Source organism: Myotis daubentonii, chromosome X, assembly GCF_963259705.1.
Source record: "Myotis daubentonii chromosome X, mMyoDau2.1, whole genome shotgun sequence".
NCBI classification, from domain to species: Eukaryota; Metazoa; Chordata; class Mammalia; order Chiroptera; family Vespertilionidae; genus Myotis; species Myotis daubentonii.
The window spans coordinates 41,416,432-41,434,805 of NC_081861.1; the positions used below are offsets into that span (position 1 = coordinate 41,416,432).

An 18,374-nucleotide genomic window follows, 5' to 3' on the forward strand; every position below is an offset into this window, starting at 1 on the left:
GATGAGGGCCTGCCTGAGCTGGCGTGGTAGCTTGGGTGGCCCTGGAGCAGACACAGGCAGGGAGGCCGGAGGACGCTGCGAGTCAGGCGTGGGTCCCGGCCCCCCTGCGGCACCTGTCTGGCCCACCGCGGCGCTGGTCCGGCCTGACTCCCACAGCGGCTGGCGCTGTGCGAGTCAGGTGCCGGTCCTGGCCCCCCGCGGGGTGTGTCCTCACACAGCGGGAGGCGGGGCACCTTCTTGCGCTATTTAAATCGCGTGCTGGGCCTCTAGTTACTAAATAAAATATATTTAATCTAATCTATATATCTCTCTAAATAGATATCTATATCTAGGAAGATATTTATATCTCTACATACATATATAGTTACACACATAAATATATATATGTAAAACTGTTATGTACATTTCAAATTTACATAGAAGAGAGAATATAGTAAAAAGTATAATGAAGGGCGGGGGAAAAAAAGGACACATATGTAATACCCTTTGTAATACTTTAAGCAATAAAACAATAAAAAAAGAGTTTTTTAAAAAAAGTATAATGAACCCCTAACATCTATTACCTTCTTGAACAATCATCAACATTTTGTTTTTATCAACCTTCCTATCTTTATGTATTTGCTTACTTTTGCTGGAACATCTAAAGCAAAGCTTAATACCATTTACCTGAATACAGTAAATACTCTATAAGTATTTCTAACTAATAAGCCCTCTTTTATTCATAACTACAATGCCATTATCACACCTAAAAATACAATTTGTATCATCTAATATATTATCCATATTCAAATATCCTGATTATCTAAAAATGTCATTTTAAAGTTGGACTGCTATGAAAACTTGTAAGCCTTTTGATATTTATTAGCGCCTACCAGATAACTGTATTAGTTTCTTGAGATACCAAAATAAATGACATTTATCTTATAACCTATTCTCAGTATTTAAAATGTAGAACGAACCTTTTATCATGTCAGATTATGTCATTCTCTGTTGAAAAATCTATTAGCTTCCATCGTTCTCAACACAATAGCCAAAGTCCTTGGAATGGCCAACATTTTATGACTGCCCCATCTACATCTCTGTGGCTTCATTTTCTATGACTCTTCCCCTGACTCATTGACTCCAGCTACCCAGTCCTTAATGCAGTTTCACTTGCTGTTCACTCTACATGGAATGCTCCCTCATCTCCTTCAGATTTTGCTCAAATGACAACCTCTTGGTGAAACTCTGCTTGTCCACCTTCTTTACCTTCTGTCATCTCTACTTTATCTGCTTTATTTTCTCCATGAAATTTATCATCTTCCAATATATTACAAAATTTGCTTATTTCTCTATCTGCCACCACTAGAATTTAAACTTCATATGAACAGCTATTTGTGTCATTTTTGTTCACTACTATATCCTTAATTCTGAGAGTAGTGATTAATAGATAGTATGCACTCAATAAATATTTGTGGACTAAATGAAGACACAGTGTCAGACTTTAAAATGCCAATTAGTGCACCATAATGGTTAAGAACATAAGCTCCAGAGTAGGGGTTCTCAACCTTCCTAATGCCACAACCCTTTAATACAGTTCCTCATGTTGTGGTGACCCCCATTTCATTGTTACAAATTGAACATAATTAAAGCATAGTGATTAATCACAAAAAATATGTAATTATATATGTGTTTTCCAATGGTCTTAGGCGACCCCTGTGAAAGGGTCGTTCAACCCCCAAAGGGGTCGCGACCCACAGATTGAGAACCGCTGCTCCAGAGACTGATCAGGGCTGGGTTCTAATTCTGATGCTATATCTATCATCTGTGTGAAATTGGTGAGTTACTTAAAATCTCCTCAGTCTTTTCTTCATCTAAAAACAGAGTTCTTAATAGTATCTCACAACAGTATCAGGACTGTTGTGAGGTTACAAAAGATAAGACATAAAATGCACTTAGCAAAGTACATGGCACATAGTAAGGACACATAAAATGTTAGCTGTTGTTATATAAATTGATATAGTATTATAAGTGCCTTTAACAGAAATATGGGCAAAATATAATGGGCACAATGAAGGAGCATATAAGTAATTATTCATTAAGTGAAGCAAGGAACACTTCAGCAAGGAGACCTGAGACTGAAATAAATTTACCAGGCAAAGTGGAATAGCATATGTAAATGCATGGAATCCACAAAGGGTCTGACATTTTTGTTGGGGCAACAATGAACAATTGAGTAGCTCAGAACATAAGGTTTGTGAGAGGGGAGGGTGGGAAATAACAATGAGAGCTGAGGTCAGGTTGATTTCTGAAAGGCTGAGTCAAGCTAAGGAATTTGGCCTTGATTCTCGAGAGAAAAAAAGAGCCAAAAAGAGTGCTCAAACAGGACAGTAACATGATCAGATTTGTTTTACAGGAAAGTAATTCTGCTGGCATTGTGGATGAAAGACTGGAATCTGGGAAAAAGCTCTAATGGTCCAGGTAAGAGATAAAGCCTGGATTATAGCAGTGGAAATGAAAGGAATGGCCAGATTCCAAAGACATTTCTGAGATCAAGCAGGCAGGATGTGGTAAATGAGCAGACACTGAAGGGAGGGAAAGAGTAAAAAGTGATCACAAAGTCTAACTCAGGAGATGGTATGGGTATTACACAATGAACTGGCATCAAGTACACTGTCAAAGGAGTGGTTTTCCTGGGAAAATGTTACGTACCTAATTCTGATTTGGACATATTATTAATGCCTGTCTTCCCTGTGTATATAGATCCTTGGCATGCACTGTCCACTGCATCTTTATATTTTCAGTGCCTAACACACTGTTGACTAAACCAATGCACATTTTAAATAAAATGCTGCATATGTAGAATTTCACAAAAATTATCTCTCATCCCTTTACAGCTAACTCTGTTCTTCAAGCTTTTGATTCTATTGATCTTGAAGGGGATTAGAATATGTCACCCCTCAAAATACCGCTCTTCGCATAAGAATTACTTTGAGCAGAAGGCAACAAGAAAGTCTTTACTCTTACCTTTTCTACCTGAAAACAGGGCATAAAATTCCCTCTATGAAGGTGTTTTGTCCTCACCTCTCCTTTACCAGGAAGGGGAGAATGAATCTTATCTCTGGAAATAGCTCGAGTCTTCATAAACAGGACTTTACTAAATAACTCTTATCTTCCATTAGTTTCCTCTAATATATTAACCTCCCACAATTTACCACCCCTAAAAGCCTAACCCCCCTTTTCTTCGTCTATTCCTTCTTCACAGACTTTTATTGCCCTTTTAAAAATGAATGATATATAAGCCACTGGGTTTAACTGGTGTTTTTTTTTTTTTTGGGGGGGGGAAGGTCTGTCCTGTTTTTCTATGAAGGCCACACTATGCATACTATTTCTCCTGTTAATCTGTCCTTTGTCAGGATATTTTGTAGATCTCAGCTGCAGAACCAAAGAGGGTAGAGGAATTTTTTTTCCTTCCCTACTACCTACTTTCAAAAATTTTAAGCAGAAGTTAAATGCTATAACACCCACACTGATGTTCCACTAATCAAACCCAGCAAACATAGATTTACCCAAGAAAGGTATTAATTTTAGGTAAACAGCATACTTAACACTTCTATTGTCAAGAAGAAATTTTAAGTCACTAGCATAATGGAGCAAATTATGCATGCCACTCTTCCTTTCTGCCTTACTGAGCTACTTTTGCAAATCAACAAAAATAGAGAGTGCCCTAGCCAGTTTGATTCCGGTCAAGGACACATACTTTGGTTGCAGGTTCCTTCCCAGCCCAGGCCCTGGTTGTGGCTTGTGCCAGAGGCAACCAATTGACATGTTTCTCTCACATCAATGTTTCTCTGTCTTTCCCTCTCTCTTCTACTCTCCCTAAAAATCAATGGAAAAAGATATCCTTGGGTGAGGATTAACAAAAAAACAAGATAAAACAACAATAAAAAAACAAAACAAAACAGAGAGCATAACACCCAGAATCCTAGCCTTGACATGACCAATGAGGAGGTGAGTGATTTTGTGTGTGTCACTTTCAGGTATTCTATTTTACGGGGATTCTAAGAAGATAAGAGTGAGAATGTAGTGCAAAAGAGAACGTTATCACTATCACAAGAAAAAAGAACACACACATCAGGAAAATAAACTCCATTGTGCTTACTGTGCCTCACGGCAGCTAGCGCTAGATCAAAGACAACAAGTGATACCAAACTCCAAAGGTATATGAACTAGAATAGAGGCTTTTTAAAACTGTCCCAATAGAATGATAGAAGTGAAAGAAGCCACAAACAAACTTTTCCTGAAAACAACGGATAGAAATGATACTCGACTATGCCAGGAAAACAACCCTTAGTACTCCAGGGGGTCATTATATTTTGTGTTAAAGAACTACCATGTTCCTCATTTAAAAGGCCTTATGTTCAAACAAAGTTGGGGGTTACATAGGAATTTTTTGGGGGGCCTGGATGGAAGTAGTTAAAAACCTTTAAGTAGGATTGTTGGAATAAGCATAACACAAGATGGTACAAATAGTCCCTGTTTTTTAATAGTAACCAATAACTGGAAACTTTACGGTGAATTAAATTAATAAAAGCAAACCCTTTTCCCTAAAGCAAAGCAGTTAAAAATTTCTCCACTACATTAGTCAATGAAGGTTTTCTGGAGGAAGTAGGCCTTGAAGAATGGGCAAGCTTGGAAAAGAAAGAAAAGAGATTGCAGGCATTCAGATAAGGGGAATAGGAATAAAGGCACAGAAGCAGGAATTCAACACTGATTAAGGCCTACCACAGTTAGGCATGGGGTTAGGGTCCAAGGATACTAAGATCTGTGAAGTACAGTTCTTTGCTTTAAATCAGCCCAGAGCCTAGCCAGTGATACAAACTGCCAAGAAAGACATGATGATATTAATGTCAAAGTACTTATGATGCACTGTTAGAACACAAATGAGAAACAATTCTGCCTGCTTGAATCAGGGAAAACAAAAAGAGGTAATATATTTGAGCTGAATCTTGAAGGATAAGTAGGGCTTTGCCCTATGACTAAAGGGGATAGGAAGGGCATTCCCGGCAAATCAAACAGCATGGACAAAGGTGTAAAAGTGAGTGGTTAAGGGACAGACTTAGATCCAGCAAGGCAAACAGGATACATAAGCACTAGGGAATTAGAACTGAGTTAAAAAGGTAAGATGAGGCAAAATCAGGAAGGACCTTATTCTGTAGGTTACAAGGAGCCATCAGAAGATTTTATACCACACAGTAGCATAGTTAGATCTGTATTTTGAAAAAATAAAATAAAAAAACTCGAGCTTCACAGGGGAGTTTTACCAAACATTCAAGGAAGAACTAAAACCTATCCTCCTCAGACTACTACAAAAAATTCAAGAGGAAGGAATACTTCCAAGCTCATTCTATGAAGCCAGCATCACCCTAATACCAAAACCAGGTAAAGACAACACAATGAAAGAGAATTACAGGCCAATATCCCTCATGAACATAGATGCCAAAATCCTCAACAAAATCTTAGCAAATCGGATCCAGCAGTACATCAGAAAGATCATACACCATGACCAAGTAGGATTTATCCCAGGGATGCAAGGATGGTACAATATCCGCAAATCAATAAACGTGATACATCACATAAACAAATTGAAAGAAAAAAACCACATGGTCATATCAATTGATGCAGAAAAAGCATTTGACAAAATTCAACACCCATTTTTGATAAAAACTCTCAGCAAGGTGGGAGTAGAAGGATCATACCTCAACATAATAAAAGCCATATATGACAGGCCCACAGCCAACATCATACTCAACGGACAAAAACTAACACCATTTCCCCTAAGAACAGGAACAAGACAGGGATGCCCCCTCTCACCACTCCTGTTCAACATAGTACTGGAAGTGTTAGCCATTGCAATTCGGCAAGAAGAAGAAATAAAAGGCCTCCAAATTGGAAAAGAGGAAGTAAAACTGTCCTTATTTGCAGACGACATGATATTATACATACAAAACCCTAGAGATTCCATCAAAAAGCTACTAGACTTAATACATGAATTTGGCAATGTAGCAGGATACAAAATTAACCCCAAGAAATCTGAGGCATTTCTATACACCAATAGTGAACTTTCAGAAAGAGAGATTATAAAAACAATCCCGTTTACCATTGCACCGAAAAAACTAAGCTACCTAGGAATAAACTTAACTAAAGAGGTAAAAGACCTCTACTCAGAAAACTACAGGACGTTGAAAAAAGACATAGAGGAAGACATAAACAGATGGAAGAACATACCGTGTTCATGGATTGGTAGAATCAACATCATCAAAATGTCCATACTACCCAAAGCAATCTATAAATTCAACGCACTTCCCATTAAAGTACCAACAGCATACTTCAGAGATCTAGAACGAACTTTCCAAAAATTCATCTGGAATAAAAAAAGACCCCGAATAGCTACAGCAATCCTGAAAAAGAACAAAGTAGGTGGGATCTCAATACCAGATATCAAGTTGTATTACAAAGCCACTGTTCTCAAAACTGCCTGGTACTGGCACAAGAATAGGCATATAGATCAATGGAATAGAATAGAGAGCCCAGAAATCGGCCCGAACCAATATGCTCAATTAATATTTGACAAAGGAGGCAAGAACATACAATGGAGCCAAGATAGTCTCTTCAATAAATGGTGTTGGGAAAATTGGACAGATATATGCAAGAAAATGAAACTAGACCACCAACTTACACCATACACAAAAATAAACTCAAAATGGATAAAGGACTTAAATGTACGACAGGATACCATAAAAATTCTAGAAGAATCCAAAGGCAAGAAAATCTCAGACATATGCCGAAGCAATTTCTTCACTGATACAGCTCCTAGGGCACTTGAAACTAAAGAAAAAATGAACAAATGGGACTACATCAAAATAAAAAGCTTCTGCACAGCAAAAGAAACCATCAACAAAACAACGAGAAAACCCACTGTGTGGGAAAACATATTTGCCAATGACATATCTGATAAGGGCCTAATCTCCAAAATTTATAGGGAACTCATACAACTTAACAAAAGAAAGATAAACAATCCAATCAAAAAATGGGCAAAGGACCTAAATAGACACCTTTCAAAAGAGGACATTCAGAAAGCCAAGAGACATATGAAAACATGCTCAAAGTCACTAATCATCCGAGAGATGCAAATCAAAACAGCAATGAGGTACCATCTCACACCTGTCAGACTGGCTATCATCAACAAATCAACAAACGACAAGTGCTGGAGAGGATGTGGAGAAAAAGGAACACTTGTGCACTGCTGGTGGGAATGCAGACTGGTGCAGCCACTATGGAAGACAGTATGGAGTTTCCTTAAAAAACTGAAAATGGAACTCCCATTTGACCCTGTGATCCCACTTCTAGGCATATATCCCAAGAAACCAGAAACACCAATCAGAAAGGATATATGCACCCCTATGTTCATAGCAGCACAATTCACCATAGCTAAGATCTGGAAACAGCCTAAGTGCCCATCAGTAGATGAATGGATTAGAAAACTGTGGTACATCTACACGATGGAATACTATGCTGCTGTAAAAAGGAAGGAACTCTTACCATTTGCAACGTCATGGATGGAACTGGAGAGCATTATGCTAAGTGAAATAAGCCAGTCAATAAAGGAAAAATACCACATGATCTCACTCATTCGTGGACAATAGAGACCATTATAAACTTTTGAACAATAATAGATACAGAGGCAGAGCTGCCTCAAACAGATTGTCGAGCTGCAGCGGGAAGGCTGGGGAGGGTTGGGGGGCAGGAGGTAGGGGGGTAAGAGATCAACTAAAGGACTTGTATGCATGCATATAAGCATAACCAATGGACATAAGACACTGGGTGATAGGGGAGGCTAGGGGACTGTCTAGGGCGGGGGGATAAAATGGATACATATGTAATACCCTTTGTAATACTTTAAGCAATAAAAAATAAATAATAAAAAAAAAAAATAAAAAAAAATAAAAAAACTCGAGGCAATGTAGAAAATGAATTGGGTAGAGACCAGAGGCTACAGCAAACATTTAAATGAGTGTCATGGTCCTAGATGATGTGAATGGCAATGGGAAATGAGGGGACAGATTCCATGGGCATTTGTAGATGAGGGAGAGTGGATGGGAATTTGTAGCTACTTTGATATGTAGAGTGTTTCTGACTGAGTTAAAAAGATAACTTATGAATGTTGATGCCATTAAAGAAGGTTCAAAAGAGAGGAGCAGAGTTGTGTGTAGATAATCTTTCTATATAAAAGGTTAATATGCAGTGTCCCCTCGGGAGTTTGACCTGGAGACCAGGAGTTCGATTGCTCACTATGACGTGCGCAGACCACCAAGGGGTGGCACGGAATGAAGGAAGGCTGTGGCCGGCAGCTGGCAGCCAGGAAAGGAAGGCCCCAGCCAGCAGCTGGAAGGCCCTGATTGGCCCTGACTGCTGGCCAGGCCTAGGGACCCTACCCATGTGCAAATTTTGTGCACCAGGCCACTAGTTAAAATATATTGGTGAATGACTATTAACATTTATCCAGTTACACAAGCCTGACACCTGGGAATCATCCTAGGCTACTCACTTATTAGGTAGTCGTCACCACGTCCTAGAGATCCCACTTCTTTCACATCTCTTAAATTCAGCTCATCTTTATGGTTTCTAGGTCCACTGCTATCATAATCTATCATAACTGAAGTTCCCATTTCTCTCTTGGGTTAATAGCCTCTTAAGTGGTCTCCCTATACTGCAACCTCCATCTAATCTATCCTTTATAGTGCTACCACAATTTTCTTTCTAAAACAAAAATCTGAACATTTTAATTAAACTCCTAATTGAAACCCCTCAAAGTGTTTTTCTCCCCCAGTAGCTTGCAGGACACAGCTGAAATGTCTTGGTTTAACATAAAAGGCCATTTAAAATTCCAATCCCGCCTACTTCTCCTACAACTCTCACCATGTACCCTTTGCTTCTGCCACATGGAATTTCTTGAAGTACTTTTAACATGCCCTGCTGTTTCAGCCTCCATGCCTTTACACTTGCTATCTGCTCTGAAATGCTCCTTCCTTCCTTCACTCATAGTTAACACCTAGTTCAAACATCAAAGCCTCCAGGAAGCTTGTCCTGACACCCTGATTCACAGGCTAAATTCCTATACTTGGGTAGTACCTTCTATAGCATATTACCATCCAATACTGTAACTGTGGCTATATCTATTTCACTGATCACCAAGGTCCTTTCGGCCACAGAATATGTCTCATTTGATTTTGCAGAATCTTTTTTCCCCCTGTTTGTTAATTCTCATCTGAGGATATTTTTTCATTGATTTTTAGAAAGAGTGGAAGGGAGGGGGAGAGAAAGAGAGAGAAATGTTGATGTGAGAGACACATCGATTGGTTGCTTCCCAGCACGTGCCTGACCAGGGCTGGGGATTGAGCCTGCAACCCAATTATGTGCCTTTGACTGAAATCAAACCTGGGACTCTTCAGTCCACAGGCTGACGTTCTATTCACTGAGCCAAACTGGCTGGGGTGATTTTGCAGAATCTATTAGTGGTGTCTGGCACAGGGACCAAGCACTCAGAAAACATTTGTTGAGGGAGTTGTTTTAGACCTATTAATTGATGTGCTTGAAGAATATATATATATGTTGTTATGTGAAAGGGGCAGCATGCACAATAAGATTTAATTCTTTTGTTGTTGTTTTTAATCCTCACCTGAGGGTACTTTTCCGTTGATTTTTTGAGAGAGTAGAAGGGGGGTGGGGGGGGAGAGAGAGAGAGAGAGAGAGAGAGAGAGAGAGAGATATGAGAGAGATACATCAATTGCTTCCCCCATGCACCCCAACCAGGGCTGGGGACTAAGTCTGCAACCAAGGTATGTGCCTTTTACTGGAATCGAACCCAGGACCCTTAAGTCTGTAGGCTGACACTCTATCCAGTGAGCCAAACCCACTAGAGCAAGATCTAATTCTTGTTTTAAAAACATAAAGCTATTAAAAGGAAATGAGAATTATGGAGCTAAAGCCAGTTCAGGATTGGAGGCAGTGAGTGAGTAAGTCAATTGAGAATGGCCAAGGACAGAACCCTGAGAAACAGCAGGGGTTGAAGAGGAAGAGACAGCAGGGATATAGGAAGAGAACAAGGAAAAATAGAACCACTGAAAGCTGAGAACTATATGTTTAAAGTAGGAAAAAATTCATGTCAAATGCTACACAGCCAGTGAAACCCCAGGAGAATACGGTTGAGAAGGTGAACATTTTAGGTTCTCTTTGTTTATATCACATTTGCCTAGATCAATACACAAGAAGCACAGGGGACAGCTTAGAATAATAATTTATGTTTTAGGTTTAAAATTGGTTATATTTAATCTTACAGCTGAGACAAAATAAAAATCTTTTAGATATTTTACACTACCTAAAACTATGATAAAGCATTTATTAAGCCAAGAAGATGGAAAAATTAAAATATTTTAGTATCTTTTTTCTTTCCTTAATTACCTCTTATTCAAGTATCCATTATTATTTCTTAAAACACCTAACATGGACTAGAGGGGATGGGATTTTGTTTTTTTTCAAGTTTACATTAGTAGTTTGGTAGCTTGAGTTAATATTCACTGTCTGACAATCTTTAAACATCACACTTTTTCATTTACCAATTCTAACAGGAGAAACTCTGCTAACACATCTAAATTTTAATTAAGTGCTTTCATGCAATTGTAATTTCTGATAAATAAGAAGGTACTTAAAAAACAAAAAAGGCGAAAGAAAACAATAAGGTACTTTATGGAAAACAAATCAAACAATAGTATTTAACAATAGTAAGTATAAAATAACAAGCATACCCCTGTATCTGTATCAGATTTTGATGAATTTAGACTTTCCTGAGAAGGTGATGGGGACACACGTCCTGAAAAACAACATAATTGTAAAAAGGCATGTACATACACACGTACACATGCATGTACGCACGCGTGCGCGCACACACACACACAATCAGAAATAATGACACAGAAACACCTAATTAATGGTCATAGAATGTAACATTCTAGAAAACTACATGCCAAGCATTAACTCTGGGCACCACAATATTTGTTTTGATTATTTTTCCATAAAATCTTTATGAAATAGATGAACCATTTCCCCAATTTAATAAAGTACTGTTAAATTCTCATTATTCATAGTGAATACATTCTTGTCAATCATAACAAGCAATAAAATGAACAATTAAGGGGCAGAAAGGGTCTAGGCTGGGGTAAGTTTGAAGGGCCACTGAAAATAGTCATTTTGTTCCAGGCAGGGCAATAAAAGAAATATATAGGAAACATTATTTACTATATTGTCAACTCATTATCATCTTCAATTATGTTTTATGTATTATAACATAAATTCATAATTGAGAGAATAGAAAGGAGGGCATATACACAGGGCTCCTAAAGTATACAGGGCCTTGCTTGCCAGTTTAGTGCATCTTCCTAGATTTCAATGTTCTTCAAATTGCTGCTTCCACTATATTTTCCTATCTCCCATCCCTTAACTTCTTGTTTTCCAGCTTTGGGATGGGAAGGTGGTGTAGGGAGCGAGGGGTTTGTGGAGAAAATTTATTGCAGTTAAATAATTATAAGAAAAGAATCCCCAAAATTCAAAGCTCTTATTTATATCAACTTTATATACTTTCCTGATAACGTACCATGATATATAAATATTGTAATCATTGTGTACATATGCCATGTTCTGAGGTTTTTTTTACCATTTAACTTTTTTTCACATACCCTTTGATGAACTGACAAGTCACATTTACTTTCTATGTTTCCTTAATCATTCTTTATTTACTGGATGTATATATTATTCTAATTCTCCTAGATAAATCAGAATTTCACTTTAACCTTGGATAAAAATGAAGATTGCTAAGGGAAACCAAATGACTTTGTTCTCATTAGTTGATGAAGTTACACCTGAAAGTCAAATGTTTCGTGGTAGCTTTTTTCACTGAGTTTAGATGTTTTTTTGTTTGTTTCTTTTCTTTTCTTTTCTTTTTTCTTTTTTTTTTTTTTGCTGTTGACTTCTGTTTTAGGTTTGTGGCTGAAAGTAGTGGTTGCTGAAAATGATTACCAGATAATCAGGCATTATTATGCCTAAAATGTGAAAATGCCAGGTGTCTTTGGATTTTTTAAAGCCCACAAATAAGTGAAAAATACCTTCAGTATTGTATTTCATTCGCATATTGTTGAAATAGTCAAAAGCATTTTTTAAAGCCCATATTCTCACTACATTGTCTTGTCCAGCTGAGGCAAGTAATCGGCCACAGTGAGAAAATTTCATGGTCCAAACAGCTCCCTATGAAAACAATGGAAGGTTTAAAGTTATTTTAAAAACTGAAACATTAAAAAATCATGCCAAATTATATATAATACATTACTAACACCACTTAAATCAAACAGTCCAATGATGCTAGAATACCACAAAGAGGGACTTTTCAAAGAAAGGCAAGATAACATAGTTATAGTTTGCCATAATGTAAACTAACAATTTCAAGATCCCAAATCATGTCTATATATTAATGGAAATGGGAGTTCTGCAGTGGCTGGAAATCTTCAATGTTAAGCATGAATCTTAGCTTTGGATCTCAGTTTCCTAGCTGACCATAAGGGGGAGTAGGTTAGGAGGAGGCAGGGCCTTTAGCATAGCACCAACTCCTAACTAAGGCTGAGGGAAGAATATGCCCACCTTAGCAGTGACCCTCATTGTATTGGGCATTTGAAGAAATGTTGGAATGGTGTGGTTTCCTCCTGTTTTTCTCCCAAGAAATAAGGTTTTGCAGTATATGGCTAGAATTTCCCAGCAGATAATGAAAACAGTGTGTGTGTGGGGGGGGGGGGAGAGAGGGAGAGGGAGAGGGAGAGGGAGAGGGAGAGGGAGAGAGAGAGAGAGAGAGAGAGAGAGAGAGAGAGAGAGAGAGTGAGTGTGTTGGGGGAGGGTTAAAGAATGTAAGCCCTTAAATTGGAAAGGCTAAAACCTACAACAAATACTGTTATAACTACTACTAGAGGCCCGGTGCATAGATTCATGCACCGGAGGTGTCCTTTGGCCTGGCCTGGGGGGTTCAGGTCAAAACTGGCTCTCCATCATCCCCCAAGGGGTCCCTCCCATATTGCGAGAGGATGCAGGCCAGGCTGAGGGACCCCACCAGTGAACGATCAGGGCTGGGGAGGGACTGTGGGAGGGCTCCAGAGCATGTCTGGCCCAACTCGCCCAGTCACGATAAGCCAGACCCCAGCAGCAAGCTAACCTACCAGTTAGAGCATCTGCCCTCTGGTGGTCAGTGTGCATCATAGCCACTGATGAAATGGTCAAATGGTCAGAGGGTCACTTAGCATATTAGGCTTTTATATATATATATATATATAGATTACAACACACATCTATGCAGATCTAAAAGATTATCCAAGTTAGAGGCAACAGCTCATTTACTGGAATAATAGTCATTTCCACAAAATTCAAGTATGTTAAGAAATTTGTTATTTGGAGCTTACTCCTATGAGATTTTACTTAAAACTATAAATACAGTACAAGGAAATTCATCAGATGCCTTAAGGAAGTTTCTATAATCAACTTTCAAATATTTTATAACTAGATTATAAACACCAAAGTTTAAATTCCAATCTGGCTGCCATCTGATATATGTTTGTGGTTGCTTCCTTCCAGTTAGGCCAACTTTTATATTTAAAATCTAAATAGATCTGGAGATTATTATGTTAAGTGAAATGAGCCAGTTGGTGAAAGACAAATATATGATCTCATTTATACGTGGAATCTAATGAACCAAATAAACCGATGAACAAATCAGAAACAGAGGCATGGATACATGGAACAGACTGAGAGCTGTCAGAGGGGAGGAGGGAGGAGCCTTGATGAAAGAAGGTGAAGGGATTAGTCAAAGAACATAAATGCATAATCCATTGACACAGACAACATTGTGGTGATAGTCAGAGGGAAGGGTCAAGGTGGGCAAAGGGGTGGATGGAGACATCTGTAACAGTGTAAACAATAAAAACGAAGTAAAAAAAATCTAAATAGATAAATGCATTCCCTGATCAAGGACCCACAGTATCATTTACCTAGTTTTGAGTTCATTACTTCCTTCTCTATATTCCTAGCATTTTCAGAGGCAATATAATTTGTATACTTTATATCTACTTTGGCACAGTTTAACTCTGATAGAGAATTTGTATCGCTACCTCCGTGTTTTAGCTGTCGCACTACAAAATATATTGAGATTTAGAAATAGTTGTGTAAGTTATTCAAATATAATGGGGAACATTTTAAACATTTTTCAAAGTGATAGACTATCCTCTAATTTAACTGTTTTAAAGTTTGGTACTTTTATATAGCTTTCTTAGTAATATAGGTCTAGTGTCTATTTAATTCAATAACTCACTTCTTGAAAAATAATTCAGAGACAGACTCTATTAAATTGTATTAATATCATTTCACTCTTCTTGAGTAAAGATAGCAAATTACATACATAAAAATAGATCTGCTTTATAGATGCTCAAGTATTTCCATGAAAACAGAATCAATAATGAAAAATAAAAAAGTTGCTTACCATATGTTCACCACTAAGATCTTGTACCACTTTTATCTGATCAAAATCATAAGGTCCTTTGAAACCATGTGCTGCTTTGAATTTGACTGGTCTTGTGTATGGCATTCCTTCATCATCACTTGATGAAGGATCATCTTGATCAGTATGAAACACTAAATAGAAAAGTAACAGAAATCATCACTAGCTATGTAGATATAACTATTATATTTCATATCCACTGCTTACTGAGAAAATTCATTAAATGGAGAAGCTAAATCTGTCTATTACTAAATAGCATATTGCTTAAGAGTCTAGTGCCAGATTGCCGGGGTCCAAATCCAACTCTGTCAATTATTATCTGTGTGACCTTAGGCAAGGTACCCAACTTTTCTGTGCTTCAGTATTCTCATCTATAAAATGGGGATGCTAGTGGTACTTACCTCAAAGGGTTTTGATGAGGATTAAATGTGCTAATACAGGTAAAAGTGCTCAGAACAGTGTCTGGCACAGAATAAGTGTTTATTATACAAAACAAATGAGTACAATTATGAGAAGGGCATAAGAAATTAAGATCTGCACAAAATTAGAAAATTTACGTAAATTTGAGAATGTTTATAAAAACTAAATGCTCTTACATAACTAATTTACAACTGATTCCTGAAATGTTGAAATGTTCTATTTCACTTACCTTCATCTCTAACACTTTTAACTTTATTTACAGCACGTTCACCATATTCCTCAGCAAGGTGCTTTGCTCTCTTCACTGATTTTCCTAGGAACTTCTTCAGTTGAGTCCTTACCAAAACAATAGCAAAAAACAAAAACAAAAACAAAAAAACCCCACCAAAATTATTTTTTATAAATTCGGCCAATTATAAAAATTCAATAATTCACTGATAATCTCATTAGCTGTGACTAGTAAAGCATATTATTTTGAAGGAACTCTTTTTTTTACATAAATAGGTCTTTGAGTTCCTAAATCCTTTGTTGTATAGAATACAGGGTGGGGCAAAAGTAGGTTTAAAGTTGTTCTTATGGAAAGCAATATAATAATCTACATACAATAACAATGGAGATCCATCCGTTCCTACAGCGGAAGCAATGTGGTTTTTCACCATAAGTCAGAACCTACCTATATAAGCACCTATGTCACTCACATGGAGTACATACACAACAGTAATGAAGTGAAACCGTAAAAAAAATTTAAAGGAAAGATAACAATTCCTGACCTTTACTTGTGGTAAATAAATAATAAAAAACATAAAGCACAGAGGATCCAAAATGGCGGAGGCATAAGCAGACGTGTCCTGTGCCTTGTCCTGGAGCAGATAAGGGTGAGCAGCTGAAACGGGTAACATTCAGCCCGAATAGGCAGAGGATTTTCAGCTGAGAGACTGTCTGCAGCTAGGAAAGACCGAGAACCCCCAGGAAAAAAAAAAAAAGGACGGTTGGAGACTGCGGCTGAAGCCTCTCGTGGTGCGCCGGCTGAGCGGCGGAGACTGCGCCATCTTGGGTAGCTGTTGCCAGCATCCAGAGACCAGCTACTAACCTGGAAACAAGGGATCTCAAGCAGCGTGACTGTGTGAACTCAGACGAGCACTGCTTCTTCTCACGGAAAGCAGAGAGAGAACTACATAACCAAACACCTTGAGAAGAGAAATCATGGTGAAACAAAGAACCAACCCAAATATGAAAGAAAAACAGGCATCATCAGAAAAGGAAGTAAACGAAATCGAGGCAATGGAGGCAAGCAACCTGTCAGAGAAAGAATTCAGAGTAATGGCCATAAGGTGGATGAAAAGAATGGAAGACCAATTCAACAATATGTGTAGGAACCAAGAGGAAATGAAGAAGAACCAAGAGGAAATGAAGAGAAACCAAGAAGAAATGAAAAACGACATCACTGCCATAAAGAACTCAATAGAAAGCATCAACAGTAGACTAGAAGAAGCAGAGGACCGCATCAGCGAGCTAGAAGACAAGGTAGAAAAAAATACCCAAACAGAACAGCTTCTAGAAAAAAAAATTAAAAAGCAGGAAGAGAGCCTAAGAGAACTCTGGGACAATGCTAAACGAAACAACATCCGAATAATAGGGGTGCCAGAAGGAGAGGAAACTGAGCAAGGACTAGAAAACCTGTTTGAAAAAATAGTAACAGAAAATTTCCCTGATATAGGGAGGAAAAAACTCACACAAATCCAAGAAGCTCACAGAGTCCCAAACAAAATTAACCCGAAAAGACCGACACCAAGGCACATAATAATTAAATTGGCAAACACCAACGACAAAGCAAGAATCTTAAAAGCAGCCAGAGAGAGACAGAAAGTTACCTACAAAGGATCCCCCATCAGACTAGCGACCGATTTCTCAACAGAAACACATCAGGCAAGAAGGGAATGGAATGAAATATACAAAGTCATGCAAAGGAAGGGTCTGAATCCAAGAATACTATACCCAGCGAGGCTATCAATCAAAATTGAGGGTCAAATCAGGAGCTTCTCAGACAAAAACGGTCTACGGGAGTTTATTACAACCAAACCAGCAATGCAAGAAATGCTAAAGGGTCTGCTGTAAATAGAAAAAAACAGGAAACAAAGAAGGAACGCAGCGGTAAAGAACAAAAATGGCGACTAACAAGTTTCTATCAATAATAACTTTAAATGTAAATGGATTAAATTCCCCAGTCAAAAGGCATAGGGTAAATGAGTGGATAAGAAAACATGACCCATATATCTGCTGTCTACAGGAAACCCACCTCAGAAAAAAAGATGCACACAGACTGATGGTGAAGGGATGGAAAAAGGTTTTTCAGGCCAATGGAAGTGAAAAAAAAGCTGGGGTAGCAATACTTATATCTGACAAATTAGATCTCAAAGTGAAGGACATAAAAAGAGATCAAGAAGGCCACTTCATAATACTAAAGGGAGCAGTCCAACAAGAAGAAATAACTCTGGTAAATATATATGCACCCAATATAGGAGCACCCAAATACGTAAGAAATCTTCTGGAGAAGATCAAGGGAGAGATTGACAGCAATACAATCATAGTAGGGGACCTTAACACCCCATTATCTCCACTGGACAAATCCTCTAAACAGAAACTCAGCAAAGAAACATCAATCCTAAATGACTCACTAGATCAGATGGAATTAATTGACATCTTCAGAACATTTCACCCCAAAGCCACAGAATATACATTCTCCTCAGGTGCACATTTGTCATCTTCAAAGATAGACCATATATTGGGTCACAGACAAAGTCTCTTCAAATTCAAGAAAATTGCAATCATATCAAGTATCTTTTCAGACCACAAAGGCATAAAACTGGAAATCAACTACAACAAAAACAATCCAAAAAAATCAAACACATGGAGACTAAATAGCATGCTATTAAACAACGACTGGGTCACCAGTGAGATCAAAGAAGAAATAAAAAACATCATGGCAACAAATGACAATGAAAACACAACAATCCAAAACCTATGGGACACAGCAAAAGCAGTCTTGAGAGGGAAGTTCATAGCTCTACAAGCCTACTGCAAGAAACAAGAAACAATGAGAATAAATGACCTAACTCTACAACTCGAAGAATTAGAAAGAGAGCAACAAAAAAAGCCCACTGTAAGCAGAAGGAAGGAAATAACAAAGATCAGAGTGGAGATAAACGACATAGAGACCAAAAATACAATACAAAAGATCAACAAAACCAAGAGCTGGTTCTTTGAAAGGATAAACAAGATTGATACACCTCTAGCCAGGCTCACCAAGAAACAAAGAGAGAGGACCCAAATA

The 18,374-nt window shown here is 38.1% G+C and overlaps 1 protein-coding gene across 4 annotated transcripts in view; it reads right to left on the bottom strand.

Moving 5' to 3' along the window:
• WDR44 (WD repeat domain 44) overlaps positions 1-18,374 on the bottom strand; it is a 107,582-nt gene that overhangs the window by 25,055 nt on the left and 64,153 nt on the right. For all 4 annotated transcript variants that reach the window (XM_059679890.1, XM_059679891.1, XM_059679892.1 and 1 more), the window contains 4 exons: positions 15,273-15,379; positions 14,606-14,757; positions 12,198-12,336; positions 10,845-10,909 (listed from right to left, as the gene is read on the bottom strand). In XM_059679890.1, coding sequence (XP_059535873.1) covers positions 10,845-10,909; positions 12,198-12,336; positions 14,606-14,757; positions 15,273-15,379 — 463 coding nt within the window. The remainder of the gene's footprint in view (positions 1-10,844; positions 10,910-12,197; positions 12,337-14,605; positions 14,758-15,272; positions 15,380-18,374) is intronic.